Below are 13,780 nucleotides of genomic sequence, written 5' to 3' on the forward strand. Positions count from 1 at the left end.
CTTTTATTTGATTGAGATTGGCTTTCTCTTCCATTCAAGCACAGTGGTGCTCAGTGCACTAGAATACTTAATGCAAAGACGGGGAGGGGGGGGGCGGGGGGGCGCTTCTCCCAAAAAAATTCTAAGTGTTGAATTCGCATAAAAACTGGAATAAATTTTGCTGCTTTCTTTTTCAGTGGGAGTTTCAAAATGAATCTCCCACATGCTGTGCATCACAGTGCACTAGCCTAAATCTTGCAAAAAATCAGGGGGTAGGGCCTATTCCCACTGCAGAGGCCGGCAGCATAGTGCTGAGCGGGCCACCGTGCAATCTGTCAGCACCGGGATCAGCACATGTGTAGTAGTTCCACATTGCCAGCCAATCCATTGCTGGTAAACTCAATGGCCGCCCCCACTGATGGTCCCCCCACCCACCCACTTGCCACTGCCTGATGGCTGGTGGGCAGTGCCAAGATGTCCCCTGGACATTACCACTTTGTCCCTCGGGTAGTGCCAGGTGCTCCAGTCTGGTAATGCCCAGGGGCACCCCCCACCCCTCCTCCTTACTCTTGAGCATGGCAAATGTTGTGCCTTTGTTTAGGAAGGGCTGCAGGCCAGTGAGCCTCATTTCTGTGGTGGGTAAGTTGTTGTAAGGTATTTTGAGAGACAGGATATACAAGCATTTAGAGATGCAAGGACTGATTAAGGACAGTCAACATGGCTTTGTGAGTGGAAAATCATGTCTCAGAAATTTGATTGAGTTTTTTGAAGGGGTAACCTAAAAGATAGATGAGGGCAGTGCAGTTGACGTTGTCTACATGGACTTTAGCAAGCCCTTTGACAAGGTACCGCATGGTAGGTTGTTGCATAATGTTAAATCTCATGTGATCCAGGGTGAGGTAGCTAAATGGATACAAAATTGGCTTGATGACAGAAGCCAGAGGGAGGTTGTAGAGGGGTGTTTTCAAACTGGAGGTCTGTGACCAGCGGTGAGCCTCAGGGATCAGTGCTGGGTCCACTGTTATTTGTCATTCATATTAATGATTTGGATGAGAGTATCGGAGGCATGGTTAGTAAGTTTGCAAGATTGGTGGCATAGTGGACAGTGAAGAGGGTTATCTCAGATTGCAACGGAATCTTGACCAATTGGGCCAGTGGGCTGACGAATGGCAGATGGAGTTTAATTTAGATAAATGTGAGGTGATATATTTTGGTAGATTGAACCAGGGCAGGACTTATTCAGTTAATGGTTGGGCATTGGGGGGAGTTACAGAAAAAAGAGATCTCAGGGTACATGTTCTTAGCTCCTTGAAACTAGAGTCACAGGTGGACAGAGTGGTGAAGAAGGCATCAACATGCTTAGCTTCATTAGTCAGAACATTGATTATGGGTGTTGGGAAGTCTTGTTGAAATTGTACAAGACATTGGTAAGGCCACCCTTGGAATACTGTGTACATAACTGGTCACCTTATTATAGAAAGCATATTATTAAACTAAAAAGAGTGCAGAAAAGATTTACTAGGATGCTACTGGGATTTGATGGTTTGAGTTATAAGGAGAGGCTGGATAGACTGGGACTTTTTTCTCTGGATCTAGAAGGCTGAGGGATGATCTTATAAAAGTCTATAATGAAGGGCATAGATCAGCTATCCTTTCTCAGAGGTAGGGGAGTCTAAAACTAGAGGACATAGGTTCAAGATGAGAGGGAAGAGATACGAAAGTGTCCAGAGGGGCAATTTCTTCACATAGAAAAAATTTTCAGAAAATGCTTTCTAAAACATTTAGAAAGTTATATGGGTAAAATGGGTATCGGGGTATATGGGCCAAACGCAGACATTGGGACTAGCTTCGGGGTTTAAAAAAGGCTGGCATCAACAAGTTGGGCCAAAGGGTCTGTTTCCATGCTGTTAACCTCTGTGACTCCATCACCCGCCGGGGGGTTGGGCCGCAAGCTCCCCACAATTGGGAAGCTATTGTAAACCCTGCTGGAGTGAAACATTCCTGGAGCGGTGGAGGGAGCCCGGGCCTGCTGGCGGGATCCAAATTGTATGCAAATGAGGATTACCATAATTGATTCAGCTCCCCACCAGAAATTAGCACAGTGCTGACGGTGGCGGAAATCCACCTGCCAGAGACTCGTGGAGGCCATGCTGCCTACTAACCGCTCTCTGCTTGAGTCTCCTGGCCTACTGCGACACAAAAGCAGCACCGCAGGCTGAGAGAATTGCCCCCAGTGAATTCGTACTCCACTATTCCTCACACACATGTTCCTGATTTCAAGAAAAGCCAAGTACCTTATCTTAGATTTTTTATATCAAACTATTTTTATTATGTTTCTATTTCCTAGATGTTCCCCAACTAGTACATTGCCCACTTCCCCCACTTAATTTTCTTTAACTAGATCCAATATTGCATCTATCCTTGTTGAGTGAAAACATACTGATCCTGAAATCAGGAACATATGTGTGAAGAATGGTGGATTATGAATTCACTGTCTTTGCACAATGTGCTGGTCTACCTTTGTAATTGTCGTCAGTCAAAGTTAGAAAATTGTTAAGTTCACTGCTAGTTTGGGATAAGAAAGCTAATCATTCAGGAATTCAGCTGAGAATTTTGAATTCTTATTCACTCTTGACTGAATTTTAGTTATGCTTGGAGTAAATAAATATTAGAATGCAAATTCCAAAAGAATGAAGTTTGCTGATTTATTTGTAACTGTTCAGTCAAGAGTTATTTATTATATTGTAATTTATTTTTGTAGTTTGATCTGCAAAAAAATAAACAGGAGTGATTGAAATAGATATAAAGCATAGATAAAGAAAATGATCAAATATTTTTGTCTTTGTTTTAAAAAAAGATATTCAGTTGCCCTTTCCCTGTTTAACTCCCTAAATGCTGCCTCCTACCAACAGACATCCTGCTTTAATAAGGAAAAGAGAATGGTATGGATTAGTGTTTTCTCCATAGCTGTCTCTGTTGCTCAGTTGTAACTTGACATAAATTGCTCCCACTTGTTTTTGTTCCCCTTGAGATGGCAAGTTGCAACATTCATTTTCTCATTTGACAGCTGCCCAAGAATTGGCAATATTACCTCAACGAAAGCTGGGGGGACTGGCTGAGATTCAATCTTGCCGTTTCCTGAGAATCTTAACATTCTCATTATGGCTACAGGAGTTATTGCTTTGTAGATTTATAATTTTAAAGGAACAATAAATGCAAACACAGATGTGCCACAGTTGAAATATAACTGCAGACTTTTGAGGTTAATTAAAAGGGAAATACCTTGCTCCAAAGTCTGCAAATTTAAATGCTCAACGATATTACTGCTGGTGAAAGAGTTACTCAGACTACAAAGAATAAAATGCATTTTCCAGTTTCTCAGGCAATTAACATTTTTGAGAATGATTTTTAGAACAGAGATCTGTTGAGGATTAACATGTAAATCTTGTTTGAGAAAGCATTGCAAAATGGAGTTTTTAACAGGTAAATGAAGAACCTGGCCTGAAAAGGTAATGATTTGTTGATATTCCGAGAGTCCTACTTTTACTGGCTTGCTTTCCATTTCATTGTTGGAATTAAACAAAAGACCCATTGTCTGTTTCTTATAGTGCAGGAAAACATTCCAACACTTGACAAGAATTTATCCCAGTGCTGGGAGGAAAATGTGAATAGAGGATCTGCTTCTTTACGAGACCAAGAAATAACTTTATCTCCGCCAGATACATGTGAGTTTGCTACTATCATTTGATATATCGCATGAGAGGGTAGGCTGTTGTATTGACCTTTGAGAATTTGTTAGAAAATTACTTTTTTTTTCAAAGAATTGAACTTTGGAATTTGTATTTGCAGGGTTTTTGTTAGTACTCAAAAGTATTTGAAATGAAATAATTACTCATATACTGTAAATCTGTTATAAAGAGCGATGAATGCTTTTGGTTTCTGTCCAGCTTCATGTGCAAGTTGAATTATTCATCTGAAAGTGGGAGAAATGGTCTACAAATATTAGCGTCCATTCAGTTCTCAACCTGCAGGAGCAAAATGGGTGCAGGAGATCTGAGAATTGGGTGATCCCAGGTCTTGAGTAGGTTTTACCCTGGAATCTTTCTGACTAACTATCTAACACCTTAATTCAGGTCCTGGTGTGCTTATGCATGTCATTAAGGTAGCGAATACAATCAAAAACCTAATTTATCCCACATATAGGCCAGATTTGTTTTATTTTCAAAACATATTTTGAATAGACACAATCAAAACTGAGAGAGTATTAATTCTTTCAGTGGAAATATGGTTTGTTTTTTTGGACACTGTTTACAGTAACTTTTTAGTCCCATTTTAACTGATTTTTTTCAATGTTTGACATTTTAATTATTATTAACTTTTAGGAGGCAAATTTCATTTTCTCAGTATGGTAGGCTTGCTTTTAAATGTCCCGAAAACAATTGTCGCCCAGTAAGTTCCTTTAAGAACGGACTGGGGCAAGTATGGAGGGTGCATGAAAAGGAATTTGTTTTCAATACCAACTTGCAAAAAATTTAAAAAGCCACAAGCTGCAGAATCTCTTGACAGATGGCAAGTGAAGATAAATTTAGTGATAGCAATTGGTTTGGATTTTATGGTTGAGGTGGAGAAGATGAGAGAAGGTATGCCAGGAAGGTCAATGGATGCCCAAGCCGCATAACCACCATTTTGTCACCATCAGCTCTGAAGGTCTTCAGCCGTCTAATGAAAAGGAAGCACAGCACCCTCCCAGTGCTGTGGGTTAGCAGGATGCCAGTTGCAAGGCTTAGCCAGCTACTGCAAGTCAACCGCCCACTCAGACTGGGTCCTTGGTCTGCCACTCAGAGTCCACCTCTGTCTTTTGCTTGGGTTTCAGCCTCAGTGAGGAGTCCACACTGGAACATTCCAGTCACTGTCAGCAGAGTGACTTTAATAAACTCTTACAGGTGGTTAATTAATTGCTACCATTGCTTTCGAATGGTGAACTATCACCGCCATCTCTCCTAAATCTCTTTCAAACTGATGATTGATGCAGGCAAAAGCAAAGCCAGCATTTTCATCTACTTTTTAAAGAAGTGTCATAAATAATTCACCACACTGCGTGAAGGATTTTTAGAAAAAAGCATAGGCATGTGCGAGTTTGGCAAACAGACTTTTTTATTTTCATTAGCTTCTCCTCATGTGTACACTGACTGCCCTAGTGTATCTCTTCAGGCTGGCTAACTGCATCTTTAGTAATATGTGCAGCTGTGTTAATGCTTAAAACATTGATAGGAGGTGGTTGGTTCATTGTGTCTTCGCTGTCTTCTTTTGCAGAAATGGAATTAATAAGAGGTTACTTTTCAGGTCTGTCGTAAATAAAAAGGAACAATGGTTAGAAAGCTGGTTTCAGTTCACATCTTCAAAAAGGAACTGGCCTTGCTGTGTACTTGTATTAAACTTGTGCAGTTACAAAGAGAGAGTAAAATATAAAATTGAATGGCACTATCTATTGTGTCTATGTGCAAGGGTGCTCAGAGTGGCTTCTCCAAGGGAGTTGAGGGTCTGTGAAATGTCAACACTTTTTCAGCCTACTGCTTTTCCTTTGTATTTAGCAAATTGTTGTACAAGCAGAAAAATATTATTGAAATGTTGTAAATTGAAGGAACACAGTTACAGGCATGTGTCAAGCCTGCCGACGATTCTGGGTGTAAGCAAGCAGATATACATCCTTCAGTGAGGTTAAGAACAAAGAAAAGTACAGCACGGGAAAAGGCCCTTCGGCCCTCCAAGTCTGTGTGATCACGATGTCGTAGCTAAACTCTTCCCTTACTTGGTCTATATCCATCTGTTCCCTCCCTATTCATGTTCCCATTCAAGTTCCTCGTAAATATTTCTAATGTACCTATTTCCACCACCTCCTCTGGCACTGTGTTCCAGGCGCCCACCACTCTTCATGAAAAGCTTCCCCTGCACATCTCCCTTAAACTCTCCCCCTCATACTTTGAACCTCTGCCCCCTTGTAATTGATACTTCTGCCTTGGAAAAACCTCTGACTATCTACCCTGTGTATGCCTTTCATCATTTCGTAGACCTCTAGCAGGTCTCCCCTCAGTCTCTACCTTTCCAGTGAAAACAATCCTAATTTATTCGATCTCTCTTCATAACCAACACCCTCAAGGCCAGGCAACAGAGGCAGCATCCATGTCCTTCTGGTAGTGTGCTGACTAGAACTGCGCACAATACTCCAAATGCAGCCTAACAAAGGTTTTATATAGCTGCAACATGATTCCCCAACTCTTGTACTCAATGCCCCGGCTGATGAAGGCAAGAATGCCATATGCTTTCTTAATCACCTTGCCACTTGTGTTGCCATATTTAGGGAAAAATGGACCTGTGTACCCAGATCCCTCCATATGTTAATATTCCTAGGGATTCTGCCATTTATAGTAAAATTCACATCTTAATTTGATCCTCCAAAATGCATCATTTTGCATTTGTAGGGATTAAACTCTATCTGCTATTTGTGCCAAATTTCCAATCTGTCTATATCCTCTGACAATTCCCGGCACTATTAGCAACTCCACCAATCCACGTATCATGTGCAAAGTTGCTAATCGGACCCCCCATATTTTCTTCCAGATCTTTTATATATACTACAAACAACAGAGGTTCCAACACTGATCCCTGAGGGACATCACTAGCTACGGATCTCCATTCTGAAAAACACCCTTCCCCTGCTACTCTCTGCCTCCTATAACCAAGCAAAATGTCTGACAACACCAGGTTTTAGTCCAACCGATTTATTTGATAATAGACTCACAAGCTTTCGGGTTAGTCCCTTCGTCAGGTGAATGGAGAGCTCTGGCCTCAGACAGAGCATATAAAGCACAGACAGTTTAGAGATTACTGATTAGAATGCGAATCCTTACACCTAACCTGCTGTTCAAGACCTGAAGTGGCCGACAATGTGAGTGGAAGGAGCACTGATCACAGGTTACAGAGATGTATATTGTCTCCAGACAGTACAGTAAGTGAGGTTTTGCAAACCCAGGCAAGTCACGGGGGTTACAGATAGTGCGACATGAACCCAAGATCCCTGTTGAGACCGTCCTCATGTGTGCGGAACTTGGCCAGCTCTGTATCCATCTAGCCAGCCCACCCCAAATCCCATGTAACTTTAGTTTTTGTACCAGTCTGCCATGTGGGAGCTTGTCAAATGCCTTACAAAAGTCCACGTAAACTACATCCACAGTTCTTTCCTCATCAATTACCTTTGTCACCTCTTCAAAAACTCAATCAAGTTGGTAAGATGTGATCTTCCCCCTATAAAATCATGCTGCCTGTCACTAACTAGTTCATTTTCCTCCAAATATACATATATCCTGTCCTTCAGTATCTTCTTCAAAAGCTTCCCCACCACTGACATCAGGCTCACTGGCCTATAATTTCTTAAACAAGGGAACAACATTGGCTATTCTCCAATCCTCTGGAACCTCACCATTGGTCAAAGAGGATGTGACGATATCTGTTAAGGCTCCAGCTATTTCTTCATTTGCCTCCCACTGTAACCTGGGATAGGTCCCATTTGGCCCCAGAGACTTGTCTACCTTAATGCAATTTAGGATACTCAACACTTCCTTCTTTTATATATTGACATTCTCTAGAGCATTTACACACCTATCCCTGACCTCAACATCCATCATGTACTTCTTGGTGAATACCAGCAGAAAGTACTCATTAAAGATCTCACCCACTTCCTGTGACTCCATGCATAACTTCCCCTCATTGTTCTTGAGTGGGCCTATTCTTTCTGTTGCTATCCTCTTGCTTCTAATATAAAAGCCTTGAGATTCCCCTTGACCCTGTTTGCTAAAGTCATTTGATGGCCTCTTTTAGCCTTTTTAATTCCATGTTTAAGTTCAAGTTAAAATACTTGAAGTTTTAAGGATGTTAAGACTTTTGATTTGTAATTTGTGTCATTGAAGTATGCATGTGAAATTCAATGAAAGAGTCAGCAGTTAATGTGGATATTTGGACAAGTACTAATTGGAACAAATTAACAGTCAACATTTTGTAGCAGGTACAGTTACAACATACATCTGGCACATGGTGCTTCTAGATTTACTTACCCTTGCTAGATTTTTTCTCATGTCTATCATCTTTTCATGGATTGGAGCAGATTTTAGCCTGGCTACAACTGTTTAGACACCACCACCTATCAGGCGGGACACATTGCTGTCATGTGAATGAACCTAACAAATGTATCTGCTCAAAACCACAGGGAAACTTTGATACAACATACAGAGCAAATGCTTTCAGTAGACAGCAGGCCTGGCCATATAGGTCTAGTTGGAGAAAATCATAGAACCCTACATGCAGAACAGGCCATTTGGTCCATCGAGTCTGCACCAGCCACAATCCCCACCAGGCCCTATCCCTGTAACTCCATATATTTATGCTGCTAATCCCCCCACACTAATGGACAATTTATTATGGTCAATCCACTTAACACATGCATCTTTGGACTGTGGGAGGAAACCGGAGCACCCAGAGGAAACCCATGCAGACACGGGGAGAATGTGCAGATTCCACACACGCAGTGACCCAAGCCAGGAATCGAATCCAGGTCCCTGGAGCTATGAAGCAACAATACTAGCCACTGTACCACTGTGCCTTAGTTGACTCCACAGTATTGCTCACTTGGTTGGGGGGATTGTAGGGAGGCTGAGGGAGAAAACATGATGCCCAGTGCCAGTGGTGTGTGTGTGCACATGCACATGTGTGGTGTTTTGTTTTAGTATGTGGGTTTATACAGTTGGCAAATACAGCTACATTCCAGGACAAAATATTGCCAAAATTTCACTACAACCTCTCTCACACAGGTAGCATTGAATTCTTTTGGCAGAGATACAATATGGATCATTCATAACGCTGCCAACACACCTTTTGCTGATCAGGGAAGATTTGGGGTGGAATTCTCCCCAAAACATTTCTAAGTGTTGCTCCCAGAGGGAAAATCAGTGAGATGGCTGATTTGGGGGTGATTCCATTTGAAATTCAACCACACATAGAAATGTTTTTGGATTCTTACTGAACTCTCCCACGCTTAGAATTTTTTTTGGATGGGGTCCTAAGACTGGATCCAAGGGCAGCCTGATTTCAAAGTTTAAATTAATGTTCCTCCTCCACTCCCACAGACATCGTGACCCCCCCCCCCCCCCCCCCTTATAGACATGGAAAGCATCACAACTGTGTCCCACCCCATCACTAAATATCTGCATTATCTCTTCACCATCCCACCGTCGACCCTTCCGACACACATACACACTCATGTACACATTCTCTCTCTCTCTCTCACACACACACACACACACACACACACACACACACACACACACACACACACACACACACACCATGCAGGCATGAATGAGGGGGTGATTCACCCTTGCTGGCATTGGAGCATCATTTGTTTCCTCCCTCTGTCTCTCTATCCTCCCCCAACCAAGTGAGCAATTTGGGGTCCTCTAAGGCCCTGCAATGCCAGCCAGGTGGGCAGTGCCAGACATTTCCTTAACCACCTGGGAACTTCAGTGAACTCTGAGCCCCCTGGCATGGCCCCCACAGCTGGTTTCCGTTTTTGGAAACTAGTAGTGATTAGAGCAGCACCCACCACTCTCAAGGGTTGGAGAATCCTGGGACCAGAAAGAATCCATCTTTAAATTGACAGAGTGTATTTAAATGAGGATTTAAGTATGCTAATCTGGTTCACACTCTTGTTGAGGACTATGGCCCCTCTCCCATGATTCTTCAGCCCCAGTGCGATCTGCATTGGGGTGTGTAGGGCCGAAGAATAGTAGCTTTGATCTTGACTCTTCAGTTGTGTAGGATAAAATGACTTATTAGAATCTTACATAGGAAGGATCTTTAAATAATCAAATCAGATTATTAAGACAGAAAGATCAAACCAATTGGAGCCAGCATTTATCGTTGTTGTCAAGAGATGGGAACATCAGGCAGGATTTTCACTGAAATGAGAGCAGGAAAAGAGTGGGTACACTTGTGCTGAATTACACCTCAGAGCTATTCTAGGGAAAGCTGATTCAGGGGCAGAACAACCCCCCTGCCCATAGCTGATAGCTAGTTGAGTTTGTTAAAAGCCAGTTGAAGCCATGGGCCAGAAGATGACTGAGGCTACCTCCACCCTACCTGGCCTCTATGGAATTGTTCTCCTCCACACTAGTGGCTTGGCAGCTGTGGCCATCTTTACCCATAATCTTTTAAAAAGTGTTTCTCTTCTTGTACCTGCAAATAACAGGCTGCAGCTCCTTTCATGCTAAGGGCATTCTGACCCACTAGCTTCCAAAGACTGCCTGTCATGCCTTAATTGGATGGCAAGAGTGCTCACTGCCTATTAATTGCCCAAATTGGGCAAAATTCAACTCTGATCACTGCTCCTGACACCACATGGATATAAACTTTATTTTGTGTTTTGGATCAAAAGCGAGGTCCCTACTCTGGCATCAGTGTACGGATCCAAAACACAAAATGAGATTTATATCCTTGGAAGCAACAACGACTAACATTTTATATAGTCATGATGTTGCCAGAGATCTGGCTGAGAGAATGAATTGGTCCATTTGAGTTGTTGCTAAAGTGTCTTTGAATGACGTGCAGGTAATTTCAAAGATCCAGAAAAAGGAAAAAACAGCGAGGATGAAAAATGCAAAGCAGGAGAAGAAAAGGAATGTGAAGATCAGAGACCAAGAGATGAGGAGAAACAGTGTCTGGAAAAGCAAGAAACAAGGGAAAAAGAACAGAGGGAGCTGGAATGTCTGGAACAGGGAAAGGTGGGGATGTTTTCAGGATGGTAAAGCATTTTGTAGTTATCATTTCATCTTTTGCCCATTACTGCATTATATTTCATCTCTGAATTTTCCATTATTACTATCATTGGAAAACATTCCAGGAGCAGCAACAGAAAAAGTAGTCTAACCTCTAGCTTAAGATTCTGAATCCTGCTGTCACCCCAACAGATAAATAAAGTCATTGAGTCAATAATTCAATAGAATTAGAATTCAGTAGAACATGACAGTTCACGTTGTAAGTGACCTGTACATATCACTCCCTAATTGCCCTTTAGTAAAGGAAATCTGCCATCCTTACCTGGTCTGACCTACATACGACTGCAGATATACAACAATGTGGCTGACTGTTAACTGCCCACTGAAATGGACTAGCAAGCCACTCAATACAAGGATATTTAGAAATGGGAACAAATGCTGACCTTGTCAGTGACACCCACATTCCATGAAAGAGTTTTGGGGCACAAGGAAAAGAATGGAATTAGATCAAGGGTAAGATTTTGGACTTTGGATCAGGACCCTGATTGGTCCAAATGGCGGTCACAATCAAGCACTATGTAGAGAAATAGCAGTGATTGTCGTGAAATCGGCTAATTAATGACCAGAGCGGAAGCTCGATGTCCAATTAAAGATAGTGGAAGAATTCTCCATGAGGGAAGCCCAGTAGATGCCCTGCAGTTTAGCAGGAGCTGCAGCCTGCAGTAGGTGAGAGAAAGGGTCACCTCCATCTTGAGGTGCCCTCTCCCAAATCATCTTCAGCAGCTGAGCACCATCACGGAGGCTGGATTGCAGCTGTAACCAGGCAGACTTAATCCCGCACCTTGGTGGGGAGGGGTGAGTGAGTCGAATTTGGAAATTTAGGAACAGTTATCACCCCTCAATTGTCTACCTACTCCTTGTGAACAAGGAATCTTTCCAACCCCATCACTTCCCTGTGAAAATTGTCCAGGAGCAATGTAGCACTGGGGATCCACCATGTCAGCGATTTATGCTTACCTACTTCCATATGGGAAAATACTCAGACCCAGTTAGCCAGAAATTTTCCAGCAGTTTAATGTTAATACTTATGTTAGCCCATGGGTTCCTATAAACATTAAAACACTAGGGAATCATGATCAGATCATGCAACTCTTAAAGAAAAAATACCAGCACAGGATGATGGGTTAGATTGACGGACGGTTTTTGTATCATTTCAACGTTCAATGTTATTCCATAATCGATCATAAGGAGGCATCCTAGAATGGCTTATGTATCTTTTCTCACCACCTAATCCATAGTGAAACTTCTTTGAAAATCTTGTGGGGAATGGCCAAGTGCGAGGCTACATCCAACTTCTTTGGTCAAGTAGTGGTTATCGTCCTGGTGTCTGTTGCTAGTAAATAATTTGAAATCACTGTTTGCTCTCTCTTGACTCTGTCATAAATACAATTATTTAATGGTCAAAAATTATGACTTCTATTCTATGCATTTAATCTCTCATGATCTTTAATATCATTATCAATATCAAAATGTCCCCAAATTCAGAATGAGGGCCTTTTGTCAAACAGGTTTGTCATTTTAAATGTATCTTTCGTTCTGGGCCAGTGTAATCTCAATAACGTTTTGAACTTTGTGCAATTTAAAGCAGGAACAGACAAAGCCAAATGGACAACAACCAAAGGAGCAGATTTCAGAAGGTGTAGAATTGCCAGCTTCAAGTACAGATCCACTAGAGAAATATATGAAAATAATTCAACAGCAAAAAGATGAACAGCAGGAACAGGTGACTCTTACTGTTGAATTTTTAAAGAGAAACAAACAGCTTTTTTTTAATCATGTCGAAAGTAGACAAGCGGATTGTGTGGTGGAACATTTTTCAATCTTTTACATATAGAATTCAAGATTTATTTCTCCCACCAAAGCAGTGTTATATTTCAACTTGATATCATTCTCTTTTAGCTATTTATGATATTTTGGCAATGGATATTAATATTTTATTTTAGGAGGAAATCAGTAATTGTTTTTATGGTAACAATCCAAATAACATCATTTTGTCACACCATCAGTTTTCTGAATTTGAGGACAAAGGCTTTGAAAATGTTCTTTTGCAATATTGCATTTAATTTTTTGAATTGTTTCAGATGTAACACAACATACCTCTCTTGCTGGATCCAAATTAACCTAAAACACAAAACTTTAAAAACTGAGTAAATTTTACAGTAATTTTTTCAAAGACAAGTTCAGAAATTGTTGCCATCTTCAATGTGGTTGTTTTTAAATTAGTGCAACAGTCAGAAATGAAAGAAAGCTGCAGGTATGAAAGTGTAATAGGAAAGGAAAATATTTGGCAGAAACCTTGAAAAGCAATGTTCATGGCTGTTTTCAACCAATTACATCCCCCCCCTCCCAACCAATGTGCTTTCCATTCTTCTGCCAGTGAGTCCCCGAGGAAATTTCAGTGTCACACGGATGCTAAATGGTGACAAACATTTTAATAAAGCTCAATGCTAATTTCTCACTTCCAATTCATAAGTATTATTTCATCAATTCATTAGTATTATTTGGTTGGACAACAAAGTCTGGAGGTACTTGCAATTTGCACAGTTTGTCCTAGTACACAGAACAACTCTTCATTGAAGTTCTCAGTAGTTTCACAATGTGAGTGAAGATTGAGTTGAAAGGAGTGAAATGCTATCTATCTTCTGCAGCCTAATGTAAATTATTTCAATTATTTAACAACTCTTACATAGTTATGGAGGACCAGGAGCCAAGATAGATCATCAACAACAGAGACAATGGGCAAATTGGACCTAATCCTGATAAAATATGGACTACAGGGTTTGGTTGAGCTCATGGAGGATTGTCACAAAGTAATTTATTCTGGAGGTAACCCGGATATGAATGAATGTCTCAGTAGCACTTAAGATAGAGGCTGAGGTGAACATGTGGAAATGGGCCACTCTTCTGATGGTCAGGTA

At 41.3% G+C, this 13,780-nt stretch overlaps 1 protein-coding gene across 4 annotated transcripts in view; it reads left to right on the forward strand.

Moving 5' to 3' along the window:
* ofd1 (OFD1 centriole and centriolar satellite protein) overlaps window positions 1-13,780 on the forward strand; it is a 61,535-nt gene that overhangs the window by 43,865 nt on the left and 3,890 nt on the right. For 3 of the 4 annotated variants that reach the window (XM_080204013.1, XM_080204012.1, XM_080204015.1), the window contains exons 19-21: window positions 3,588-3,704; window positions 10,636-10,808; window positions 12,448-12,585. In XM_080204013.1, the coding sequence (XP_080060139.1) occupies window positions 3,588-3,704; window positions 10,636-10,808; window positions 12,448-12,585 (428 nt within the window). The remainder of the gene's footprint in view (window positions 1-3,587; window positions 3,705-10,635; window positions 10,809-12,447; window positions 12,586-13,780) is intronic. The other variant, XM_080204014.1, reaches the window with a different exon arrangement.

The sequence above is a fragment of the Carcharhinus amblyrhynchos genome, chromosome 15 (genome assembly GCF_965287045.1).
Source record: "Carcharhinus amblyrhynchos chromosome 15, sCarAmb.v2.hapA, whole genome shotgun sequence".
Classification (NCBI taxonomy): Eukaryota; Metazoa; Chordata; class Chondrichthyes; order Carcharhiniformes; family Carcharhinidae; genus Carcharhinus; species Carcharhinus amblyrhynchos.